The sequence below is a fragment of the Talaromyces atroroseus genome, assembly GCF_001907595.1.
Source record: "Talaromyces atroroseus strain IBT 11181 chromosome Unknown scaffold_8, whole genome shotgun sequence".
NCBI lineage: Eukaryota > Fungi > Ascomycota > Eurotiomycetes > Eurotiales > Trichocomaceae > Talaromyces > Talaromyces atroroseus.
This window is the reverse complement of record NW_017971440.1, coordinates 1031092-1056581: the sequence shown is the minus strand read 5'-3', so window position 1 is coordinate 1056581 and position 25490 is coordinate 1031092. Positions and strand designations below refer to the sequence as shown.

Below are 25490 nucleotides of genomic sequence, written 5' to 3'. Positions count from 1 at the left end.
TCATCCTGCGTTTCAAAATATTCAAGCGGCGGTGAGGCCGTCAGAAATTGTTCGCCTGAGGCCGAGTGGGKGGGGGGGGGGGAGCTCGGAACATTAGTAGCTCCGTGATCCGCTTATCTGATCGCGCTAAGATAACTTTCGGGTTTTTCAGTCTCTTGTCTGTCTGACTGTCTACAAACAGAGCAGCCACCATGTCGACCGCCGTGGAAGCCCCCGTGGGCATGAGAAAGAACGGTATGCTCGCTGCCACTCTACTAGAATCGATCCCGGACTAACACAGCCCAGGCAAGAATTGGCATGCCCCGAAGAAAGCCTTCCGGCCCACCGCCGGTTTGAAATCATACGAAAAGAGACTCCAAGAGCGCAATGACCTGGCGGCCATCAAGGAGCGAGAGAAGGAATTGAAGGAAGAGAAAGAAGCCGAGCGACAGGTATGAAGTTTGTTTTTTTCTTTTTTCTTTTTTTTTTTTTTCTCTCCCCTTTCAAATTCGTGTCCTTGGGAAGAATGCACCGATCTTGGTTTGAAACTCCGCTAATATGATTACTCTCTACAGAGACACATACAAGCGATCAAAGACCGACGAGCCGCCAAGGAAGAAAAGGAGCGCTACGAGAAGATGGCAGAGAAGATGCACCGCAAACGAGTCGAGAGAAAGAGGCGTCGCGAGAAGAGGAACAAGCTGCTAAACTCATAACTTTATACGCCTCCATGGGGACGGTTGATCGCTCTTGCGTACTCGGTAGTAGCAAGAACTTGCTGTGATGGCCTGGGTGCAAGGAACAGGAAAGATTTTATGTATATCATGCTCAAAAGTCATACATATGGGTGAGGAGTTTGGAGTTTTGTCACGTTACTTCAGTTATCTATATTATTTAGTCCATTGTATGATTTGTATCAAATACATACTCAGTGCACGGATTTAAAACAACGTGGTGGCACGTATTATATTTCGTGCGACCAATTTAGACCGCCGAGGTTAGCTCCGCAGCATACATAATCATCATCCCAGCATCAGGCAGATGCATCTGCTTCGATATTTCGCTTCACATAATGCAACCTGAGACATAGCACCAGCACCGGACGCGAGCGAAACGTTAAACGCGACGTCCAAATGGAGGAATCCTCTCGTCTGTCGACGTCCAGAACATTCCCCGTGAATCTGCACCACCGCCATCGCTCCGAAGCAGCTCGCCCTACAACCAACAGCACAGCACGCAGCGGTGCGACCGAGGAACGACAGCCCTGGCCACGGAGATTATTCGTGGACACGTCTGTCGAGGAACAGCAGCAGCAGCAACAAGCAAAACATAGCGGTAACAAATCACATCGCTACTCCAAGTCTCGGGATTACAACCACCGTCTCCCCCGAGCCGTCAATCAGATTGCGTCCGCTGGAGGAGCCAGGAATCTCCTGCCAAATAGATCATTCCACCATCGACAGTGGTCGCAGCAAATCGGCGAGGATAGGAACAGATTCAAGGATAAATACAGGGACAGAGAGGGCAGCACAGACTTTAGCTTCCTACGACCGACGGCGACCACTACCAGTCATACCCATGAATCGTCACGGTCTCGGTGTGGCTCTAGGTCGCCTAGCGCTCAAAATCGCAGCAATAGCAGAGCAGGCAGTTTAGTGACGACGGATGATAGCAGGCTTAGCTTGACGAAGGGGAAAGAAATCAAAACGATGGAGGATTTGAATCAGGCGAGGGAGGAGCGGAAGAAGGGCGAAGAGTCAGCTCATGCATATAACACATGTATACTATACAACATGTATACTAACCTGGGTTCTACGGCATAGGTATCTACGAACCAAACTCGCATCAGTAGGCACTCGAGCAACCGAAATTACGCGCCGACTCGATTACACATATTACAACCTCCTCGACCGCATGTCCGCGCTCAACTCCACCATACACACATTCCACGGACTCGTCGATTCCACCACAGCACTACACGACACCTTCCAGCGCGACAACACCAATCTCGAACAAGACACGCACCGCCAACTCGAAGAATTCCAAAACTTCGAGCCCCAACGGCGCCGCATCGAGGCCTTGGAGGAGCGCATGAAAGCCGGTCGCTGCAGGATGGAAACACTGGGCAACAGACTCGACACTGTGCGCAAGGAAATCGAAGGCTGGGAACGGCGCGAGGGCGAGTGGCAGGCTCGTGTTAGTCGCAGGTTGCGGATGCTGTGGGGGATTGCGTGCAGTGTGGTTTTGGTGCTGATTATAGCTTATGGGGTTCAGAGTTGGCGGTTGTCGTCGTTTTCGCAGAATGAGTTGAATTCGCGAGTTGAGATGTTGTCGAGGAATGCAGCGGTTCATACTACGCAGGAGGATATGGACCCCTTTTTAGGATCTCTATTACACTCGAAAGCCAGCTCTTCAGCTGCAGCAACGAGCTCTGGTGAACGCATCCAGAGCACATCGAGTGATCCGTTACATCTGTTTGACGAGTTATAATGTCATATATACCCCATATTTTGGCGTTCACATCCTTTATTTTGTTTGCCTCGGAATTGATGTCCTGTATCATATCTAGATATCATCTCGCTACAAGTGGAAGATAGACAAAAACAAAAAAAAAAACCATCACGTAGCAGCCTTCTTCTTCTTATCTTCCACCAATTCCACATTATCCTCCGGCACCTTGTCCCCATGCACCTCCAACAACCACTCAAAGAGATCGTCACTCACGTCCCCTTGCACCGTTATCTCCTCGGTGCCCGAGGGCGACTTTGTGACCGACGAGCCCGTCGCGAACTTCTTCCCAAGCTCCTTTGCGACTTTCTTCAGATCGAGCCCATGCGCCTCGAGGCCGATTACCACGGTGACGAATTTGCGTTTGTTGCGCTCGACACGCTTGATTTGGATCTTGGAGGAGGCCTTGCGTTCTGTTTCGCGTTCGAGGGCTTGTTGGGCTTTGGCTTCTTTTTTGGCGGCGTCTTTGGCGGCGCGTTCGCGGGCGGAGATGGAGAGGGTGGAGAGGTTGGCGTTGATTGTTTCTTATAGGTAGTTTAGTATAATGTATATATATATATAGATATATAGATATATATAAGAAGGAAAAGGAGAGGGGGAGAGATACCCTCGGAATATAATCGTTGGTGCAGATCTGGATGGCTCGTTTCTAACCACTCTTCGCACTTCTTGGATGTGCCGCCAAACTCGCAGTACTGCCTTGTGTCAGTATTTCTGTATTCTTCGGGAAGGTCTCGTCGGCGTACCTCTGGTGGGAGCGTGCAGACTGGCGAGAAGTATCATGTCAGTAACTCAGACCATCCAGGCGGGGAAACAGATAGGAAGTCGCACCTCCGCAATAGACAACATGTCTCGCTCTGGGCTCTACGGGCTGGTCTGCGACTTCTGCCATTTTCTTTTTCCCCTTTGCGTTCAGTAGAATGTCGGTGGTGTCAATATTGATATCATTCTGGTTTATTTGCATTATTTAGTTGGTTGATATTTTGGCGGGGTTGCTGGCGCGCAGCGTGATTGGTCAATTTGCTGGGTCTTTAGTCTTTACCACGTTATAAGTTAAACTACTAATTTACTACGTTTATAAGTACTTAATAATACTAGTAACTATCACTTTCTAGTAAGATTGCATGTTAGGTGCTTTTATTGCGACTTGATTCAACTCGGTCCATGGCGTAATGCAGACTGTTCTATGCTGTCGCGGACCCTCGCTGCACATGAGTCTTCCATCATGATATGGAAAATGGCAGATAGCAAACATTCCGTCCATTTCCTTCCTATTCTCACGAATACAGCCACCAGCAGCAGCAGCAGTATTTGTTCACAAATTGCATGTCTTGGGCGTCATCGGAACATCATTCCACCGATAGCCGCGCGGTCCGGGGCATTTGCTATTTTTAGAGGATCGTCTGTCTCTCCTTGCTTGGCTTGTCGCTTCTCTCTCTCTCTCTCTCTCTCTCTCTCTCTCTCGCATTTCGGGCGCAGCGTGTCTCTTGTCTGGATGACTTCTTGCCGGTTAGCCTATGCAGCCAAGGCCGACTGCAAATTTAGGCGAAACACAGTGCCTTGGTAGCCGAACCTGTTTCGGTTTTGCAATGATAGAGTCGGCTTTTGGCTAGTCAGTCTTTACCACAAGCATCGTTTCGCACAGAGAGAAAGAAAAAAAATATATATATATATATATATATATATTCGAACATGTCTCTGAAAACGCCAAACACGATAGAGGCTATACCGAAACAATGGAGCATTTCCCCCGATTACTGCCTCAGGTTCGTCAAAAAACGCCACGGTCGATACCGCTTCGACCCTGAGAATCAGTCTCGACTCAGAAACAGTCTCCTTGCCGCAGTGGGGTTTTTCGAGCTGGCCAATGCGGGCGACTTTGCTGCGAATGTGTGGAATCAAGTTCCCGCGCCCAAGTATGCCATTGCCCTGATGGCTGTGGGCGGTACCATGGCGCTCTTCATGACCTACTTTGCCTACCGCGATGCGCGACTGAGTTGGTTCAATCTGAAGGGTCTCCGGACCGAACGTCGCCATCTGCTGCGAACCCTGGAGGAAGTAGAAGCTGGGAACGAGCAACAACAGACAACCGGCACATTCCATGTGGTCAACGCTCTACTAGACGTCAATCGCAGAGAAATGGGTACCGAGATCATCGACCGCATTGGGATGGATAGTTTGATGGGCTTTGGCGCTCTGATGGTCGGAGTGGGCGCCCTCTTGGCCATTGACGGTGCTGATCACCATGCGTGGCAGGCTAGCAATCTTCTTTCCGGGTACATTGGCAATGCGCCGATGGCGATTTACGGACTGGTGAATCTGTTGTGGTCGATTTATGTCTGGCTGCGAGCCCGGCGGCATGGCATCGCTTACGCGGTAAAGCAATCGTCACAGGACGATGGCATAGACGCTACCGTGGGAGTGCTGCTGACAAGACGCATCCACAGCGTCCAGCTTCATGCTACGCTGAATGGAGTCACGGGTGTCGTCGCCGGCGCTGCCTCGCTGGTCACTGCAACCATGTGGTGGGGGTATGTGGTGTTGATCCCGTGCATTACCATCTCCGTGATTGTCAACTATCTCTGGCGACACCGGCTGGGCTACGATCGCCCGTTGTTTATTGAGCAATTGCCGATTATCGACGAGGCGTCGCTGATCGAGGAACTGAAACATATCAACGCCATTCAGCAGGTGCTGCTCTCTTCGAAGAAATCAAAATCAAAATCAACATCAACATCAACATCAACATCAACATCATTATCATCGTCGCTGGCGGCCTTTTCGGGTGCGGTCTCAGACCCGCAGTCCTTTTCCAGCACCCTTGACTTCATGGCTCGACACGAGCTTCTCGAGGATTTCTGTCTTCGTGTTCTCAACGACAAGGAACTCTCTGCGAGGGTTTTTGATCATACTACCGATCCAAACGTGACCGTGTATCCATGTACACTTGCCAGTGTTGACGACGAGTCTGTCACCCGCCGTCTTCACGAGGTCGCGTGTCTATGCATTGATGAGCTGGGACTCATGCACTTGAAATATAGAGAGAGATATCTCCTGGAGACTTTGGGCTGTTACATGACGGGTTCAGCTGGTAGCTCAAAGTTTGAGAATGCGGTGTAACCATCTTATCTACTAATAAATCTAATCAAAATCTTTTGATTTTGTCTATTAATACAGAAATAGACGAGCAAATAAAAACTATCGATTGATTGTGTATTGTTTATAGACAGTCCGAACATATCCAGTTACTAATAGTACACGATTGCCGGGATTATAAACCATATTCTAGGTAAATTCTGAAATATCTTGTTTATAAAAAGTAGACGTTTCCTAACCTTCCAGCGGTTAGGTTTTGGGGCCCGATTCAACGGAAGACGAATGCAATGGTAAGAATCACATAGCTACAGGCTGTCAGTCTAGAAGAAAAGAAGGAAAAAAAAAAGAAAGGAAAGGAGACTTACTACCCCACTAGCATGATTCCGTGGATATAACTATACTTCCCTTCGCGCAGCATGTAATTCACAGCCAAGACTGAAAAGAAAAGAATAACAGTGTTGAACGAGTCAAAATCCAGGGAGGTCTGTTGATGGATGATCCAACCCAAAATAACGATGATGGGAATGACGCATAGCCCGATTTGGAGGATACTGGACACTATGATGCTGATTGCAAAGTCGATGTCGCCGCTGCGGGAGACGGCAATCACGGCAGCGGCCTCGGCACTGTTGCTGGCAATGGGGATGAGGATTGTGGCGATGAATGAGGTGGAAACATGTGCGGTGTGAGCGGTGCTCACCATGCTTTGGAACATGAAATAGGTGCACGCAACGACGCCTACTGCGGACCCGACGAGGGTGACTAATTGTTCGATGGGCTGTGAGGAAGATGAGGGAGGGTCGTCGTCGTGGTCGTGCTGGGCCCTCTCAAAGAGATGGCGGTGAGATTTCATCTGGAAGTAGAGGTAACAAATGTACAAGACAAGCAGGATCAAGGCGGTTCCGTGCGAAAACTCGACAATCTTATTTCTAACTTGTGTAGAATTAGTGGTGAGAGCCGAAGCCAGCGCCGTTGGCAGGATGATTGCCATGGTAGTGATAATCATCAGCGAGGATAATGTGTCTGCCACAGCCGGGTTGAAGGGCATTAAGTCCTTGTCCCATGCGGCAGAGAGCATACAGAAGCCTAGGACCTTGATGGGATTGTTAGTCGGAAAAGAAAAAAGCAGACGAGGGAGATCAATACGAACAAGCAGTAAATCCGATAAAATGCTTCCAATCATAACCGATTGAGCGATATCCGAACGCCCGTTGATAACGGCCAGAATGCCCGCCTAAGACAATTAATATACGGCCAGAAAGAAAGAAAGGCAAGGCAAGGCTAGGCTAGGAACGCACCGTTAATTCCACGGAATTCCCAAAAGTGGCATTGACCAGACTCCCAAGCACTTCGCCAACTTCGTCCGACAGCTTGTCAGAGGCATCCGAAACCAATGCCGAGAGGGGGATGGTAGCCAACAAGTTGAAGGCAAAGACCAAGACCGCATTCCAGCCAAGCGCCCCTGCCACGATTCCGAGCGGCAGAAACAGGAGGAGCAGGTTGCTGCTGTTGACGCCATGAACGAGCGCTCTGCGGGCGTGGTGGTAGATGTTGATTGAGTGTGGAGCGTACAGGGCTTGCGACCAGGTCTCTACGCGGAAGAGAGTAGGGGTCCGAGTTGATGCTGGTGTTGGTGTTGGTGTCTCCATGTCTGTTGCCGGTTCTTGAGGCGTAATTGCAGGAGAATGACGGCTCCGGAGTTGGCTTCCATGTAACCGGCTGTCGACGCTGTTTAAGGATCGCGCACCAAGATCGGGTTCTTCTCGGTCCAGAGACATTCCCAAAAGATTCGCGAACGTTTGGAATGGATGGGTTGAAGGTTTCGGCAGGCGGCAACGTTCCAGTTCCAGAACACCGAGCGTAAAACTTACTTACCGTACGACTTGACTGTACGTCACGTGCCTATTACATACCGTACATACCAAACATACCATACTGTACAATACCGGTTTCGAAACTTGCCCGGGTGCTTGACCCCTGAAAATCAACACAACTGAAGTAAGTAACCAGTAAGGTAAGCATAGTATTAATCTACTTACTTGGCCTACGCCAAATCCACACATTGATGATTTTGCCCGTTCTTTTTCCTTTCCAAACTTCATAAGTGCTAAACTCGTCTGGCACGGCGCATCGGCCATCTCCGACTGGCATCGCTCAACACTCTCATAACCCATTCAATTGGCCGGTCAGGCACTTGGCGGATCAGAAATCCCAGAGGAATCGACAAGAAGCCAAGCACAAGCGAGTAGGCCCACTGGGCGCCGGTCATGCGGACGACAGAAAAGGGCTGTCCGCCCACAAACGCAATCAGGATCTGCGCGCCGACCATGATGGCGCTGATGGTTATAAATAGCCAGTTTTGGAGCACGCCCTCGGCCACGTTGACCGTGTTTTCGAGTTGGCGATTGCTGGGTAGATGATTAGCCATGGAAATTGAAGTAATAATGGAAGGGAAAGAAAGCCTTACTTGTACATGTTGAAGATCTGCAACCAGACATAGGTGTTGAAAATGGCCGTCTCTAGCTGCGCCTTTTCGTGCGCCGTGCGATAATGGAAGATGGAGGAGCCGGCAAAGTAGAGCACCAGCGTGACGGCCATTTGGTATATTGACTGGCCAATAATCATCTTCCACATCGGCGTAGTAATGAGCGAGGCCGACTGAGGCATAGGCTTGCGATCGAGGATCCTGGCCGACGGCGGATCGGTTGCCAGCGCCAGCGCGGCCATTGTATCCTGGAAGAGATTGATCCACATGAGTTGCACCGCGGTCAGGACAGACTGTTCGTTTCCATTGGCCACCGCAGAGACAAAGGTCAATCCGACAGAGGTGATGGTGATTGTAATTTGGAACTATATCGCTGTTAGGCTACTTCTTTTCTTTTTTGATAAAAATCTGTAGGGGAATAGTTACCTGCAGAAACTTGCGGACAGCGTCGTTGACTGCTCTCCCCCACATGATGGCTTTGACGATAGACGCAAAGTTATCGTCGAGGAGCACAATCGAGGACGCCTCTCGAGCAACTTCTGTCCCTGATATCCCCATGGAAAACCCAACGTCCGCGGCGGTGAGGGCCGCAGCATCATTGGTGCCATCGCCTGTCACTGCCACGATCTCTCCCATTTCTTTCAATCGCTTGACCAGGATCCGCTTATCGTCAGGGGTAGACCTGGCCAGGACCTTGAGGTGAGGAATCAACTCAATCTGCCGGGGTTTTTCGAGCGTGCGAAACTCCGCTGCATCCATGGCAATGTCCTTGGAGTCGGTGATAATGCCTGCCTCGCTAGCAATGGATTTCGCTGTTAGGAGATTGTCGCCCGTGACCATTCGCACGGTCACTCCGGCCTTTGCGCACATCTGGATGGCGTCCGGGACACCATCGCGCAGGGGATCCTGGATGCCCATGACTGCGAGAAAGGTGAGGTTTTGGAGAATCCGATCAACGGCAATATCGACGTCGCCGCTAATGTCTATTCCGTTGCTAGGCGGCCAAGTGTCGAAATCCCGATATGCGAGAGTAATTGTTCGCAAGGAACGAGCCGCATACTTGGATATAATCTCCTGCACATTGCTCATGGCATCGTCCGAATGTGGTATTGGGGATACCCCGGTTTCTGGGCTGTCCAAGGCCCTGGTACAGCTACGCAAGAGTATCTCCGATGCACCCTTGACATATGCTCGGTATTTGTCGTTCTCCAGGTGAACTACAGAAATCATGCATTTTCGCGAGGAATCGAATGGCACGAGATACTCAACCCTGGCGTTAGACCGTTCAACCTCAACGGGTCCCATGCCCAGGGCCTCGCGAGCTAGTGTCAATAGAGCAGATTCAGTGCGCGAACCGACGAATGAAGAGTCATCTGCTTCAAATGCAGTGCTGTTGACCACAATCGACTGCTTCAAGATCGACTTGACCGCGGGAGAAAGGTTTCTGATATACTCCGTAAGAGACGACGAGGAACCCTCTGCAGACCGAGAGTTTATCCCAACACTACTGGCAATCACGGTCATCTTATTCTGCGTCAGGGTGCCAGTTTTATCCGAGCAGATACTCGTGGCGTTCCCCATGGTCTCGCACGCTCTTAGCGATCGGACTAGATTTCTGTCTCGCAGCATCCGAGTAGTCGCAAAGGCAAGTGACAGAGTAACCGCTAATGGCAGACCCTCTGGAACGGCGATGACCACGACTGTAAGCGCGATAATAAAGATGTTCAGGAATAGCTGGCCCTTCTCAGCCGCACTTCTCGTACTGTGAGGCAGCTCTGCCAGGAATTTGATGAACAGGATGACGAAAAAGATCAGAGCAACGACACCACCGCAGATAGCGATGTTCTTAGCAAGCCCTGCGAGCTTCACCTGCAATGGCGTCGGGGCCGGTTCGTCCTCGAGCGTCACGAGGATCCTGCCATAGACTGAATTGCGACCGGTAGCAATGACGAGAAAGCTGCCCATGCCCTCGGCCACGCGCGTACCGGAAATAATAAAAGGGTCCATTGCGGGCGCCTCTTTATCATCGCCATGTGCGGTCGGGATGGCTGCTTTACTACAAGCCTCGTTGGCAGGATATTTCGGTCGTAAGTCCGACTCCCCTGTCATGGAAGACTCATCGCATCGAAGAAGAAGGCCCTGGATCATAATACCATCTGCTGGGATGACATCTCCCGGCTCGATCTGGACGACATCACCGACCACGACGTCATGGATGGAGATTTCCTGGGGGCGGCCAGCGCGAACCACCTTGACATTCCGGTCTTGCTGCTTCTTGTTCAGTCGGCGGAATTGATGCTGCTTTTGGAAGTCGTTCAGCGCGCTGACAAGGACGATAATGATGATAGCGACCAGGATGGCCACCCCTTCTACCCACTCGACACCGGGGCTGTCTGCAGTGTGAGGAATGCCAAACGCCTGATAGAGGCCGAGGGCAAGGGAGACAATGGCGGCACCGGTCAAGAGAAATAAGACGTAGTCGTTGTAGGCCATCCACATCAGCTGCCAAAAGGGAGGTTCTCTTTTCATGGGCAACCGATTGTCGCCGAACTGCTGCCTCCTGCTGCTGCTGGCTGGAGACAGAAGAGACTCATCGGGGCTCAGCCCGGTATTCCGGTCTGTCAGAAGTGACGCCTCCAGGCCCGCGAGCCCGCCAAAGGATGTCCGGAGGGCCTTCAAGTCCCGGGATTCAGCGAGCTGCTGTAGCTGCTCGAGCGAGCAGCCGAACTGGCCATCTTGCTGCTGTCTTGGTTGAGTCTCCGGTAGAACAACGCCGGTGTCTTTCACGGTGGATGTCTCCATCCCGTCTGCCACGACGACGACGACGACGACAACAACCACCCAGACCGAGACAGAGACAGAGACAGAGTACTGGGAGAACAGGCCGATGGATGCCACATCTAGCTTTGCGTTTAACAGAGAAGAAAACTCTGTCAATATTGTAACGAGCGTGAAAGGGAAATCCCCCCCTTTCTGCAGTCTTGCAGGTTGGCCGGTTCCATTATTGTGGCGGAGCAGACGCACGCTGCTATTGGCCGGATACCGTGATGTGACAATACATTTATTACCTGCAGTATAAACAGGACTTGTAGATGGAATAAACCCTTGAAGCTGAAAATTTAACATGTTTATAAAGTCTTGACTCGCTTTATTTTGCATGCGAGTCCTCTAGTATAACGTCGGACGTGAAAAGCAATCAATCCCTTATATTTTCAGGTAAATCACATCACAATGAAATCTATATCTATGGCAAAGGCAGAAATAAGTGCTATATACAATGTTCTAGTCCTTATATACATATCTATGTATGTATATTTGTATGTATGTACTGCTTTCCCAATCACACGCTTTCCGTGTCAGTGTGAGCCCTGAAGAAATGAGAAATCCAGCCTATCCAGCCCATTCGGCCAGAATGAGTCTGGCGCGGGCGCGAATCGCCCAGCAGAGGAGTCGACTCGTCAGGGCGGTGGTGATCAAGATGCCCAGCAGAGTCAGGGTGTGCTGATTCGAGCCTGGTGTGCCAGACAAGAAGATGCGCGAGCCAGCGATCTGGAACCAAGCGGACGAGTGCGCCGACAACCAGACTGAAGGCTCCAAGGAAAAGGGAGATGGCCCACTGCGTGCCGTCCAGTCTGACGGCGGACAGGGCACTTCCGCCAAAAAAGATGATGAGAACCTGCCCGACAATGGTGATAAGATTGATACCGAGGAAATACCAATTCTCGTGGATTCCTTCGAAGATATTGAGTCGGTTATCAAGACGACGGTTACTATGGTCGGTTAGCTCAAAGCCAATGACGCGAGGGGTATACATATACATATATATATATATTTGAAACAAAGGAAAAAAAAAAAAAAAAAAAAAAAAAAAAAAAAAAAACTCACTTGTACTGGTTGAAAAATTGCATCCAAACAAAAGTGTTGAACACCACGGTCTCCAAACTCTCTTGCTCGGCCCCCTCGTACCCAAGGATCTCATTACCTGCAAAGTTGAGGGCCAAGGTCACGGAAAGCTGGTAGATGGACTGCGCGATAATCATCTTCCACATGGTGAGGCTTATCATAGGTGCGGATTTGGGTTGTGGCTTCTTCTCGAGAATGCTTTTGTGCGGAGGGTCAGTGGCCAGCGCCATGGCTGCGAAAGTGTCCATGATAAGGTTCACCCAAAGCAATTGGACGGGGGTCAGGATAGATTCATCACGGTCGCTTGTGATGGCGGTGATGAATGTAAGGGCAACAGCCGTGATGTTGACGGTGAGTTGGAACTTTGCATGTTAGTATAATGAGAGAGGGAGAGAGAGAGGGAGGGAAGAGTACACACCTGCAGGAATTTCTTGATTGCATCATTAACTGTGCGACCCCATTCAATAGCCCTGACGATCGAAGAAAAATTGTCGTCCATCAAGATGATGGACGACGCTTCTAGCGCGATATCAGTACCAGAAACACCCATTGAAAAGCCCACATCGGCCACTGTCAATGCCGGCGCATCATTAGTACCATCTCCCGTCACAGCAACCACCTCATCAAGCTCCTTGAGCCCCTTGACTAGATTCTGCTTGTCTTCCGGGCTGGAACGGGCCAGAACTTGGAGTCGCGGAAGCACGCGATAGAGTTCGCTCTTTGACAGCTTGCGGAAAGTTGGTCCGTCCATGGAGATTCCATCATGGTCCAAAATACCCGATTGAGTTGCAATCGCATTGGCAGTGTCAATGTTATCCCCCGTAACCATCTTGATGCTCACGCCGGCATTGCGGCATTTGGCGATGGCGGTCGTGACACCAGGACGGAGAGGGTCTTGGATCCCAAAGATCCCAAGGAACGTCATATCCTTCATGATATCTTCGAATACAGCCTGCGTGGGATCGTTCTCCACAGTGTCAACATGGGGCGGGGGCCAGGTAGACGGGAAATCGCGGTATGCGAATCCAATCATTCGTAGAGAGTGTTTGCTATAGCCTCGAAGGATCTCGGGGACTCGATCTTGGTACTTGCTCAGGGGCTCTGCGTTGGTGCTGCTGGCTTCGTCGGAGGATGCGTCAACGACGATATGGGAGCATTTTTCCAGTAGCACTTCCGGAGCACCCTTGATATAGAGTCTATGAATCCCGCCGAGGTTGACCACGGACGCCATGCACTTCCTCTCGGAATCAAAGGGCACCATCTGGACCAGTCCCGCATTTGCACGTTCTTCAGAGATCTTGTGAATGCTGAGATATTGCTTTGCGAACGAGAGCAAAGCCATTTCGGTGCGGGACCCGATGAATGCATCCTTCTCGCTTTCCACGGCAGTCGAGTTGATGACGATAGATTGAGACAGGACAAATTTCATTTGTTCCGAGAGACGCGAGACAAAGTCTCTAGTGGGGAGCAGCTTGACCATGGTCGTTGAAGCCTCGGTTTCCTCCGGTCTGTTCCCAAACCCGAACTGCATGCCAACAGTTCCGGCGACCACGGTCATCTGGTTCATGGTGAGTGTGCCTGTTTTGTCGCTGCATACGGTGGTCACACTGCCCATGGTTTCACACGAGCTCAGGATTCGCACGAGATTGTTGTCCTTGAGCATTCGCGTGACTGCGATGGCCAGAGCAAGAGTCACGGCCAACGGCAATCCTTCAGGAACAGCAATCACGACCACGGCGATAGAAACGATCACAATCCGCAAAAAGGCCTGTCCCTTTTCTGAAGGCGGTGCGGTGTTCCCCGGTAACTGGATTAAGAATTTGGCACTGAGAACGACAAACAGCAGTACTGCGGCGGTAATGCCGGCAATGGCAATTTGATCGGCCATGGTAGCCAGCTTCTGCTGCAGCGGCGTTGGCTCGTTCTCGTCGACAAGAGACATCATCGTTCTGCCATATGTACTGCGCTCTCCGACAGCGGTGACCATGTAAGTTCCAATCCCTTCGACGACCTTGCAGCCGGAGACGATAAAGGGGTCCTGCTTTCCCAGGGGCACTCCTTGTTTCTTTCGTTTGGCGATTTCGTCGCCTGGGATCTTTTTCTTCGGGTCGGATTCTCCGCTGATCGAGGACTCGTCACAACGGATGTTATGACCTGAGACGAGAATGCCGTCGGCTGGAATCAAGTCGCCGGCTTCCAAGTGCAAGAGATCTCCAACGACAACATCATACACCGATAATTCATAGGGCTTACCAGACCTCAATGCAGTCACAGTACGATCCTCTTTCTAAATAAACAAACAAGTCAGGCTTTTTTTTTTTTTTTTCCCTTAATCCCTCAAAACAGACTTCAGGGGCTATACCTTTCTGTTCAATGTTGCAAACTGCCGCTCCTTCTGATAATCATTCAAGCCACTGACAACCACCACAACGACGACGGCTGCCATAATCGTCGCTCCCTCTACCCATTCCACCTTGGGCTGTCCGGGCCGATGCGGCTGGCAAAACGTCTGATACAGGCCCAAGGCCAAGGAAACAGTAGCCACAACCGTGAGTAAGATGAGCACCCTATCCTGCAGGGCATTCCACATTAGCTGCATAAGCGTCTGCATCTTTTTCTCTGGCAGTCTATTGCCACCGAAGGTCTTGACTCTGCCGGCCAGACAGTCTGGCCGCTCTTCCCATCGAATCCCGAAAGAGCGGTCACTTCGCAAGACGTATGCCAGACCGGACACGCCGCCTAGCGAAAAGAGATCTTCGACACTCCTTTCTGCAAACAGGGCGTCCAGGGCGTCGGGCGCAATGCCGAATGAGGAGTGGTCGTCGTCGCTCGGGTGGAAGTTGTGGTTGTAGACGACCGAGTCGCGGCGTTTCTGGTAGTCCGACGCCATGGAGATGGCGGTGACTTCGGAAGTGCTGCGAGTGCGACAGGAGCCGCACTGCGAGCTGCTTGCTACCATGGTCTCGCCGTCGGACAGCGAGGTCACTGAAGTCACCCTTGGTCTTCCGGCGACGGCAGCGCAACTGCTACCGTCGCCGGAAAGAAACAGACTGTGAGAGGTGGCTGCGGGTTGCAGGCCGCCGCTATCTGGCGACGGCGGTTCATTATTTGTGATGGTGGTGGTGATAGGGGATGATAACGACGACTCTTGTGGTGAGGACAACTGTGCAGGATTTTGTTTTTCATGAGATGGATGGTTCAGGCAGAGGACTGGAAGGCATACGCACGTCGGCGGTACTTATCGTAATGATAGGAGGCGGCGCTGCGTCGGCCGGCATCGGGCCGCCCCTTTTGGGTTTGTTGTTGCTGGGCTCCATGCTGAGTGGTGGTGATGGTCTACGACAGAGACACTTTCCACATGTTTAGTTGGAGATGGCAGCAAGAGTCTGGCAGTGACATGACATGACATGTATGTCGGCTGGTTTAGCGAGGCAGACTCGTAAGGTTGCGTTGGCACTGCCGATTGGCAGATCTTTTAGTCGTTTTAGATCCGCGCTTGAACTGATTTGATCAGGCTCGATTTTAGTCCCCTTTGCGTGCATGAGTAATCATAAATACAGGTTTTGGGCGTGACTATAGTGACCGTACTATTGTTATTGCTATAGCTACGCACGAAATAATCTAATTCCCGGCCTACAAGTAAATCACATCGTCAGGCGCCATCGGCCGAACCTCAAAAGCCACCGAAACAATGACATAGCTGCGGAGATGTCAGAATAGTGCCATGTCATATGCATGTTGGAGGAGAAGAAAAGTACGTACGTGCCCATCAAGACCAGACCCTCCAAGTAATTGCTGCGCCCGTCCTGGATCAGGTAGTTCATCACCATGATGGCAAGAAAAAGAATCGTCGCGTCAAAGAGATCAAACTGCAGCGTCAAGGGCTGGTCGAACACCCAGCCGACCAGCACCAACGCGGGCATAATCAGCATGAGGAGACGCAGGTTGGTGTTGATGATGGCGCGGATTGCGAGATCAATCGGGTTTCGCTTTGCGACGGCCAGGATCGTGACGATCTTGGTCCCGTTGCCGATTAGAGGCACCAGAACCGTTACGAGAAAGGCCGAGCTGATCCCGAGGGTGCGCGAGACGTCGTCCATGCCGCGGATCAGGAAATTGACGCATACAACCAGAGCGCTGGTGGCGGCAATCAGGACTACGCCGGTGATCCAACGGTTCAGACCCAACACGCCACTGCCATTGTTGCGGCGATGACCGGTGGCTAGCTGTGACTGCGGGGCGTTTTCTACGTGGAAAAGGTGAGGATGCGAGTAGAACTGAAAGTAGAAAAACACGAGCGACAGAAGGAACAGCACGGTGGCTGCGGCGTGCGAGACTCGCAGAATATAGCTATCGTCAAGACCGTCGTCCTCGTCGGCGGGCGGAAACGTCAACATGATGGTTGGAATGATCAGCGAAATGACTACAATGGTGGTCAAGGACAGCATGATATTCGTGGAGGTTCGGTCGAACTTGACTCGTTTGTGCTGGCCTCCAACGACGAATATACAGCATCCGAGGACCTAGGCAGGCATGATTTAGAACAAAATGATAGAGAAAAAAGCGAAGTCTACTGTGTTAACATACCAGAAGCGAATAGAGCAGGATATTCCCAATCACTGCCCGCTGCACAATAAGTGTCTGGCCCTGGCGGAGGGCACTGAGGCCAACCTAGTAACAAGTAATGAGCCCATCCATCCTTCGACAAGAGGCTTGACAGAGTTTTATCCTTACCGACACCTCAATCGGATTCCCCAACGTAGCCTTGAGCAACTCATCTCCAACACGCCCGATGCGCGAGGATAACTGGCCAATTGAAAATGTAATCCACGCAGTCAGCGGCACAATAGCCAGCAGATTCAGCGCAAACACCGCCAGAGGCGGGAAACCCAGCAATGCAGCGCATACGCCCAGGGGGAAAAAGATCAGAAGCAGATTGAGGTAGCTGCTGACCAGACGGGCCGAGGTCATGTGATATGGGTGCCACAGTGTTGAGGATGATGGTGATGCGATCAGGGTGTCGTCGTCGTCGGGTGTCATCGTTGATAGAATTCCAACAGCTGCTTCAAAGTGGTTTGTTGGTTGTAGGCTTTTTTTGTACAAACTTGAATTGTTTCAATGTTGCTACTGGTTTAACCAACCCGAAAGGGAAAGAGGAGGCTTACACTAGCGGTGTGATGTACGTAGATAGATTGTGTTTATTATTAGTTGAAGCCTGACCAAGGGAAATGAGAGATTGCAGTAATTACAAGTCAAAAATACCAAGCCTTGGCTCATTGGGCCGATCTAGTAACGGCCCAATTACACTAAACTCGAAAAAGTTAATCCTCATTTGACATTTATGACGGGCCGCAAGCCGAGGCTTGCAAGTGGGCCCGAGCCACTAGTCTGGGGACCTTGGAGTTGGTGTCCCCGGCTTCTCCGGAACCTGTGAGACTACCGATTGGCTGCGGGCAGAAGGGGAGCCCCACCATCAGGGCATCCAATAAGGGAGGTTGCATTACAAATTATTAGATTGCGTAAGTGCTTTCTATTTTTAGAGTGGATCTAGCACTCACGACACGTAGTTTTTGTATTCGACACTGTGAAGGATAAACTAGTGAATACTATGAAACACTGAATGCCTGGACGCCATTTATAATTTATAGATTAAGAAAAGTGCTTCTAATCATTATATCGTTCAGCAATTTTTTTTTATCTGTTCAGACGATTCTTTTCTTTTTTTTTTTTTTTTTTTGGAATAGGGAGACTCCAGTAATAATTACAGATTGGTTAATAGATTCGATATCTAATTGAATACGACTAGTATTTACAGCTCCGTACGGCCGTCAGCTGACAGTACATGTATCGATGACAATACCAAACAGGTACGGAGTAGTTATTGCTCCGCCCAAATCCAATTCAAAACAATCTTGAATCCAGCAGCAAGTCCTCATTCAAGTCTCGCCTTCCATATAGCCAGCCATATAATCAAAACTACATACATACATGTCTTCTGAGCCAGGACCGACGACGCCTCTGCTCATGCCAGTGCCTCCTCGGCGTCATCTGTCCAGAAGAGTGGTCGCGGACACGCTCCGCATCGTCAAAGTCATCTGGTTCCAGAGCTACATCAACTGGTTGCTGCTCCTCGTGCCCGTGGCGCTGGTCGCAAGCGAAGACGATGGCTGGGACACGTCGGCTGTGTTTATCCTGAATTTCCTGGCGATTTTGGCCTTGTCGTCGGTGCTGTCCTTTGCGACAGATGAATTGGCTAAGAGTACCGGTCAGACGGTGGGTGCGTTGGTGAATGCCACTTTTGGCAATGCTCTTGAAATGATTGTGCGTTTTTCTTCTTCTTCTCTTTCTCTGCAGTTGATGGTTGACTTACAATATGAATAAAATAGGTCGGCATCACTGCCGTCAATCAAGGCGAAATTCGGATCGTGCAGTCGAGTATGGTTGGGAGTATTCTGTCGGGAATTCTTCTGGCATGTTTTTTTCTTGTTATGATTTGGTTTCCTTCACACGCTGACTTCTTTGAAGATCCTGGGATGTACCTTCTTTTTTGGATGCTACAACAAAGAGGGGATGAATTTCACTGCAGATGTTATCGGCGTCATGGTATCCTTAATGATCGTCTCGTGTGCGACCCTCATCATTCCATCCGCATTGGCGACCATGACGCCGTGGAAACGAGCCGAGCTCGAGCGTAGTATTCTCAGTCTTTCTCGTGCTACCGCTATTATTCTTCTAATCTTCTATCTCGTCTACCTCTACTTCCAACTCAAAAGCCACGCCGACATCTTCGAAGACGACCAGACCCAAGGCGAGGACGAGGAAGAAGTCCAGCTGGGCCTGTGGTCGTCGAGCATCGTTCTGCTGCTTACTACCCTCGGTGTGACCTTTTGCTCTGATGCACTGGTCGACTCGGTGGACGGGATAGTCCGGACATGGCACATTAGCCGGGCCTTTATCGGACTGATCATCGTGCCCATCGTGGGCAACGCAGGAGAGTTTACGGCGGCTGTCAGCGCGGCCATGTCTGGGAAAATGGATCTGGCGGTCAGTCTGATTGTGAGCGCCACCTTGCAGATTGCCCTGTTCGTGACCCCGTTCCTGGTTCTGTGCGGCTGGATCATCGGCGAGCCCATGTCGCTGTTCTTCAGCACGTTTGAGACGGTTGTGCTTTCCTTCTCGGTGGTGGTTGTGAACTGCCTGGTCCGCGAGGGCCGGGCGAATTATCTCGAAGGTATCTTGTTGGTGGGCACGTATGTGATTGTGGGCATCGCGTTCTACGTCCATCCCGAGGATGTGCCAGTACTTGCCTAGACATAAGACGTTGCATACTTGAATAAAAGATCTGAAATTCACCCTTTGGCATTTTTACGTCGCCGCGTTGCGTGGAACATCACCCCAGTCTATAGCGCACGACGACCTGGAGGCTAGATATGTATGGCGCAATCTGTGCGCGGGTCGAGCACACCACCGGGGTAGAGAGAGGCTTTAATAGCACGATCCTCGAAAGACGCGCAGAAGTAGACGACAGTAAAGTGACAGGTCACCACGACTCGGACGGGCACGGACGGGCACGGGCTGTATACCTGCAAGTACATACATACATACCTCGGCTACGAGGATGGCGACAAATTCTCCGATGGCCGCCGAATACACAGACGGTGGGTGAAACATTCAGCTCAACATCCAATGCGAAGATTCGGGTTGTTCGCAAGGGGCAGAAAGAGCGAGCGTGTTTCGTGAATTTCGTGCGCGTAGCGAGGGAGCGATTTTAATAATAGAGAGGCGGATCTTATTCGCGAGATCTGGAGTAGCAACAGGGAAGTGGCCAATCAGCGACGGGCAATTGCTGCGGCCTTGTTGCTCAGGCACCCACCCCGCTCTCTTGCTCTCTTTCTCCCCGCTCTCTCTCTCGCTCTCTCCCCATTGCGCGGCGTGGCATTGATATATCGTCCAGCAATTGCCAGGCCTAGACCGGAACACGTCGCATTATCATGGAGGAGACATGGACTGATAACCAGGTTGTAGCGCATGCGTCATTAATTGCTAGCGTTAACCAAGCCCTAGGCCTAGAATCCATCTATAATGGCGAAATAGACATGGCCCTGTAGATAATCATATACATCGGCGTGTTCATCAGCATATCATCAGCATATCTATCATCATATCTATCATCATATCTATAATTATATCAATACTCGTATACAACGGCCATCATTCCATGGACGCATAGAGAAGAAAGAGACAAAGAGAGTCGTCTAGACCAGTACGCATGTGGAGAGACTAACCGCATCCGGCGTAGTGCGCTGGTGGCGATTGCTCTATCAATCCTGCTTTTGCTTTTCGTCGTCGTCGCTGCTCACCGACCTCCCCTCCACACCACGTTGCTCTCGCCGCTTGCATCGCCTGCAGCCCTCCTCTTCCTCTCGACACTCGCTTCTGCTCACGTACTTCTGCTCACTCGCTCCGGCCAACTTCGCTCTCTGCGCACATTGACCTGCCCGCGCGTTGCGTCAACCGCAGTGGCAAGTGGAAACACAAGAAAGAAAAAAAAAAGGTCAATTGAATCAAATGCCGCTGCGGTGATTGCACAACCAGGGCGTGCCCCTGTCAACCTCGTTCGTCGTCATGACCACCTTGCTTCCCAGCGATAGGGACGACCTGCAAACACGCTTCCTTGCAGACAGCGGAGACCTGTTCACCGATCCCATGTCGGAATACTTCGAAGCAGACTATACAGCAGCAGCATCACACAAATTCCTGCCCTTCCGCCCCCCTCCCGCTCCGCATGTTTATACCCCAACCCTCAGCAGCCGGTCTTCCGAAGCGACGTCCGATGCCGAAAGCGATGAGATAGCATTGCCGGCATTTGAGACGGAAGAGATCGCGGCACCGGATGACCAGTCTCAACCGTCAACGCCAAAGATAACAGCCGCCAACACAGCGACTAACGAAGGGCTGGATCCGTTGGCCGCGTTGTCCAGGACCTCGAGCGACGATGCGTCGATCGAATCAGAGCCCGAAAGACATGTAGACTACCTGTCGCACGACTGGCGCGAGGAAGACATTTGGTCCTCGTGGCGCTACGTGGTGTCTCGCCGCGATCGATATAGCAATGGAGTGAGACTAGAGAATGCATCGTGGCGAACGTGGGCCAAATCCAAATACAGCTTACGGACTGTTTCGCCTGAAACATTGAACTGGCTGAAGGATTGTGATGTGACCTGGCTCTACGGGCCGCTGCAAACAGATATCAAGTCACTTCCCGCCGCATCTAACAGCAACAAACCCCCGCCGCCCAGCGGGCTGTCGTCGACCAACTCTTTCCTAGACCGAAAATCTATCCTCAAAAAGAAAACGGCCTCGGAGGCTATTCTCCAACGCTCATTATCGCAACATACCCTCTTGAAGCATGCCGGGGCGATACTGCAAGCTCAGAAAGCCGAACATTCGCGGGGGAAACCTTCCTTTGAACGGGCCACGTCTGATGTGGGTGCTCCCTTGGACCGAATCCTGGACAGTCCATACTGCACGCCTTCAGAGTCTGCCTCGTCGGGTTTGGTTTCGCCTAGTGAGAAACGACATATCCACTTCAACAATGAAGTTGTGCAGTGTATTGCAGTTGAAGCCAAGGATTATTATGAAGAACGCGATGTCGACCCATCTTTATTCTTCCTGGGCGAAGAGCTCGACGATGATTACGCCGGGTTCGACAAAGACGATGACGACACAGAGTCCGACGAGGGAATTGTGATGATGAAGACATCCAAACGGTCCTCCTCGTCGTCGTCATCATCATCATTATCGTCATCCGCGACAACGCCTCATACCAGCTTCCGCAGCGCTAGCAGCGAAAGCAAAACCATTGCTCCTCTACCTCCAACTACCTTGAAATGCCGCAGCGACACTCCTGAACCTATCCCTACGCCGTGGAGCCCCCCAACCGAACTCTCCCCAACACCATCTGTCGAGACTCTTCGGCCGTCGAGACCTGAGGCTAACTTCCTCCTTGACGACGACGACGACGACGATAAAGAACACGTCGATGCGCAGTGGCGTTTCGATGGAAAGGGCTCGCAGAAACGCAGTTCCTCAAAGGCTTACGGTACCCAATGCTACTACTCTTCGCGCGACCGTCCGTGGTTCGTCAACCCGGAGGACCGCGAGGAACTGGAAAATAGCGACGACAGCAGCCGCGGCAATCTGCATCTGACGCCGTCGGGGATGTTTATGCCTTATGACGAGGGGGAGTCGTACACGGGGGTGTTTGGCCGGATGATTGACACCGTCAACACGGCTCGCGATATTGCGCATGTCATATGGAATGTGGGATGGAGGAAGTGAATTTCTTTTTCCCCCTTTTCTTTTCATTCATTCAGTTCTTGTGTACATGTTCTGGTCTGGTTGGATGGTTAGTTAGCGATTCTTTACTAATTACGATGGACTAATACGATGGACTAATACGATGGACGAATGGGATGGAGTTGTATTTGGTTTCTGCTTACTAGCGAGTAGTAATGATAATTTTTTGACATTCTGACTGTATCTCTACTCTGTAACTATACTTAGTGTAAGCTGCAAGTTTGGTTAAGCATATTTAACTATTTATGCGGGCGTGATTTAATGCGGTGGATTTTCAGCCGGTGAACCACCCCTGACTTTAATCAGTTTCTACTGTCCCAAGTTCAACTTCATCACCGTCAACACGACCGCATACCAGACAGCATGTCTTGAAATGACAGCACAGCCAGAATAATCCCAGAAAACAAAAGCCCTCCCAACACAAACCCGACGGAAATGGAATCCCTCAACCCCTCCGACCTCGTCGACCGCCTCGGCAGCGACGAAGACGCCGTCCGCAAAATGGCCGCGTTCAAACTGCAGGGCAGCATCGGCGACCCCTCGTTCGCCGACATGTTCATCGCCGAGGGTGGGCTGAGCAGGCTGCGCTATCTGACGCTGAGCACGACGGGCAATACGTTGGCGTACAGTCTGACGAGTTTTGCGCGGCTGTTGGAGGTGGATAAGGGGTGGGAGTTTGTGGATGAGGAGGTTGTGGAGAGGGTATTTAACTACCTGCCTTTATATCTATTTCCTTTGAAGAGAGGATTGGGGCTGATAATGTCTAGATAGTCCATCTGATCGTCACGCACCCGCTCGTCAACATCCTGCGCGGCGCCATGTCCATGCTCGTGTCCATCGTGTCGCATCCGCACAACAACTCGAACCGCATGTCACAGCAGCAGTACGGGGACGAAAATGGCTTCCGCGCGCTGAGGCCGGCAATCGCCAACCATCCACAATTCCTGGAAATGCTCGTGAGCAGGCTGTCGTCTGCAGACCATGCCCTGTGCGCCAATGCGTTGCAGCTGATCAATTCGCTGATGCGCGACGCCATCACCAACGGCCAAGAGTCCGAATGGCCCAAGTTTATCAAGCGGTTGCAGGATCTAGGCGTGATTCGCGCCGTGTATATTCTCATGCAGGGCAGTGCGCTGCAGGATCATGCGCACCCGCTGATTGAGTTTCAGTCGCTGACAAAGCTCCTGCTGAGGAAGTGGAAGAATGTCGCGGTGGATCTGGAGAAGCCGGACCATAGGCGCGCGCTGAAGGGTATTCATCTGGCGAGTAACCCGGAAAAAAAGTCTGCAGACGGCTGCTCGTCGTCTGAGCATGGGGCCGGCGAGGATAATAATGTTCGCAAATCGAGAAGACATAACCCCGAGAAATGGCGACGGCTGGGTTTCCAGACCGAAAGTCCCGCGCCGGAGTTTTATGAGATGGGGTTTTTGGGCATGATGGATCTGACGGATTATGTGAGGAAGCACCAGGACGAGTTCCAGAAGATGCTCCTCGAACACTCGACAAAGCCCGCGGAGCAGCGGTGTCCCATTGCCAGGGCGTCGTTGGCAATCACGTCGGTGCTGTATGAGCATTTTGAGGTTGAGAAGTCGGCGACGGACGACGCGAAGAATTATCTGGCGCTGGAGTCGCGGTCGAATTTTGACAAGGTCTTTAAACCGCTGCTTTTGCACTGGTCGAGGATCCACGTCGCTGCGTTGAATGCGTTTTTCCGTCTGTGGAAGACTACCAGTGCTGAAGTAGAGGATTTCGACAAGATTGTTGAGCTCGTGCGCATCCTCGTGGAATCGGTCGTTGGCGGTGCGCCGCGCACAAAGGACGTGCAGGATGTTGAAGAGGAGCTGGATGATTTCGAGTATCAGCGTCTGCGTGAGCTGCAGATGGAGCTGCTGGAGCTTACATATGAAGACGCCTGGGGCCAGCATTTGCGACAGGTGCGCGACGAGTTGCAGCATGAGGCACTGCAGTTTGTGAAGGAGCAGCGAGTCCGATGTCTTTTACAGGGTGCTTGGTTTCCTAGTGAGATTACGATGACGACGACAACAAAAACAGACGACTCTATAAAGCCAGACGTGACGACGACGACTAAAAGCCAGGGGTATAAATATGTGCAGTTGTCGCATAATCGGAGATATCTACACTTTAGCGAATTCGCTGCTGTGCAGGAGAATGCGCCTGCTTTGGATACGTTGACTAGCAAGAGTGAGTTTTTATTTTTATTTTTATTTTTTTTTTTTTTTTTTCCTTTTTTCCAGCATCCTTCCAAGAAACAGATAAACCAGACAAGACTAAAATCAACAACAGTCGACCTGTCGACCGTCTCGTCAGTCGTATCAAACGTCTCGGCCTCATCAGACTCGTCCTCCGGCTCAACCATCAAGACAGCGCCGGCTTCTCAACCGCCGCCTTCTTCATCTTCCTCGCCATCCACCAAGATCACCATTCACGGCTACGCACCGGCCGCTTCGCCTTCAGCGGGCCACAAACCCAGCGAGCGAGAGGAGCGCAGCAGCCACAAGCGCAGCGGCAGCAAAACCACGCAGCGCGAAATCCCGCTTCTGACGCTGCGTCCGCAGACGCACAGCATCGCCTCGGAGTGGCTGGATGGGCTGTTGATGCTGCTCAATCAGCAGCCCATCACGGCCGAGACGACGAAGCTGGTGAATCTGATTAGCAACTATGGACTGAAGATTCGGCTGCTCAATGTGCGCTTTGATGATGCGGCGTTTGTGGGCGAGACGCCCGAGATTCCGAGTCGGGAGGGCTTGGACGAGGATTATTATTATGATGTTTTTGGGGGGGCTTGACTGTTTTGGTTGGTTTTTGTAGCGATATACCACTGAGTTGAATCTATAAATTAATATGCATTTATACATACATACATATATATATATATATATATATCATAGCTGGCGGTTAGAGAGCATGGCGATAAAGAACAATCCGATAGATAGATAACGATAGCCAATTCTCCGCCTCGCCCAGCAACTCCTGCGTAGACACCAACATCAACACCAACATCAACATCAATATCAATATCAATATCAATATCAATTCAACATCCCCATGATTATGATGCTGAACCACACTTAGACCTATCCCTTTTATTATTGCCATTATTATCCCCTACAGAACAATGACATACTCCCCCCCGCACCAT

At 51.1% G+C, this 25490-nt stretch overlaps 10 protein-coding genes across 10 annotated transcripts, besides 3 other annotated features; 6 read left to right on the top strand and 4 right to left on the bottom strand.

Annotated features, from left to right (window-relative positions):
• Nucleotides 1-191: 191 nt before the first annotated feature.
• UA08_06280 (hypothetical protein) lies at nt 192-695 on the top strand (the record flags this gene model as incomplete). The annotated part of the gene is made up of 3 exons (XM_020268586.1): nt 192-234; nt 286-431; nt 555-695. 3 exons carry the CDS (start codon nt 192-194, stop codon nt 693-695), a joined length of 330 nt encoding a protein of 109 aa, XP_020118703.1.
• Nucleotides 696-1112: 417 nt separating this feature from the next.
• UA08_06279 (hypothetical protein) lies at nt 1113-2469 on the top strand (the record flags this gene model as incomplete). The annotated part of the gene is made up of 2 exons (XM_020268585.1): nt 1113-1735; nt 1803-2469. 2 exons carry the CDS (start codon nt 1113-1115, stop codon nt 2467-2469), a joined length of 1290 nt encoding a protein of 429 aa, XP_020118702.1.
• A 129-nt stretch (nt 2470-2598) lies between these two features.
• Nucleotides 2599-3451, bottom strand: UA08_06278 (Translation machinery-associated protein 22; the record flags this gene model as incomplete). Its single annotated transcript, XM_020268584.1, has 4 exons — nt 2599-3011; nt 3095-3182; nt 3234-3253; nt 3319-3451. 4 exons carry the CDS (start codon nt 3449-3451, stop codon nt 2599-2601), a joined length of 654 nt encoding a protein of 217 aa, XP_020118813.1.
• A 728-nt stretch (nt 3452-4179) lies between these two features.
• UA08_06277 (hypothetical protein) lies at nt 4180-5607 on the top strand (the record flags this gene model as incomplete). Its single annotated transcript, XM_020268583.1, has 1 exon — nt 4180-5607. One exon carries the CDS (start codon nt 4180-4182, stop codon nt 5605-5607), a length of 1428 nt encoding a protein of 475 aa, XP_020118812.1.
• Nucleotides 5608-5851: 244 nt separating this feature from the next.
• On the bottom strand, nt 5852-7361 carry UA08_06276 (hypothetical protein; the record flags this gene model as incomplete). Its single annotated transcript, XM_020268582.1, has 3 exons — nt 5852-5888; nt 5949-6817; nt 6882-7361. 3 exons carry the CDS (start codon nt 7359-7361, stop codon nt 5852-5854), a joined length of 1386 nt encoding a protein of 461 aa, XP_020118694.1.
• Nucleotides 7362-7690: 329 nt separating this feature from the next.
• UA08_06275 (hypothetical protein) lies at nt 7691-11194 on the bottom strand (the record flags this gene model as incomplete). The annotated part of the gene is made up of 3 exons (XM_020268581.1): nt 7691-7991; nt 8051-8433; nt 8495-11194. The coding sequence occupies 3 exons, from the start codon at nt 11192-11194 to the stop codon at nt 7691-7693; spliced, it is 3384 nt and encodes a 1127-aa protein (XP_020118695.1).
• Nucleotides 11195-11408: 214 nt separating this feature from the next.
• On the bottom strand, nt 11409-17011 carry UA08_06274 (hypothetical protein; the record flags this gene model as incomplete). The annotated part of the gene is made up of 9 exons (XM_020268580.1): nt 11409-11838; nt 11954-12333; nt 12390-14258; nt 14334-15134; nt 15199-15307; nt 15609-15671; nt 15734-16494; nt 16559-16642; nt 16706-17011. 9 exons carry the CDS (start codon nt 17009-17011, stop codon nt 11409-11411), a joined length of 4803 nt encoding a protein of 1600 aa, XP_020118631.1.
• A 948-nt stretch (nt 17012-17959) lies between these two features.
• Nucleotides 17960-19282, top strand: UA08_06273 (hypothetical protein; the record flags this gene model as incomplete). Its single annotated transcript, XM_020268579.1, has 3 exons — nt 17960-18292; nt 18358-18411; nt 18497-19282. The coding sequence occupies 3 exons, from the start codon at nt 17960-17962 to the stop codon at nt 19280-19282; spliced, it is 1173 nt and encodes a 390-aa protein (XP_020118661.1).
• An 801-nt stretch (nt 19283-20083) lies between these two features.
• Nucleotides 20084-20172: a repeat region (Identified by RepeatMasker using a combination of RepBase library and repeat library created with RepeatScout).
• Nucleotides 20173-20596: 424 nt separating this feature from the next.
• On the top strand, nt 20597-22312 carry UA08_06272 (hypothetical protein; the record flags this gene model as incomplete). The annotated part of the gene is made up of 1 exon (XM_020268576.1): nt 20597-22312. One exon carries the CDS (start codon nt 20597-20599, stop codon nt 22310-22312), a length of 1716 nt encoding a protein of 571 aa, XP_020118663.1.
• Nucleotides 21742-21780: a repeat region (Identified by RepeatMasker using a combination of RepBase library and repeat library created with RepeatScout).
• Nucleotides 22313-22765: 453 nt separating the features above from the next.
• Nucleotides 22766-25137, top strand: UA08_06271 (hypothetical protein; the record flags this gene model as incomplete). Its single annotated transcript, XM_020268575.1, has 3 exons — nt 22766-23032; nt 23098-24532; nt 24635-25137. 3 exons carry the CDS (start codon nt 22766-22768, stop codon nt 25135-25137), a joined length of 2205 nt encoding a protein of 734 aa, XP_020118475.1.
• Nucleotides 25138-25329: 192 nt separating this feature from the next.
• Nucleotides 25330-25380: a repeat region (Identified by RepeatMasker using a combination of RepBase library and repeat library created with RepeatScout).
• Between the last annotated feature and the right edge of the window lie 110 nt (nt 25381-25490).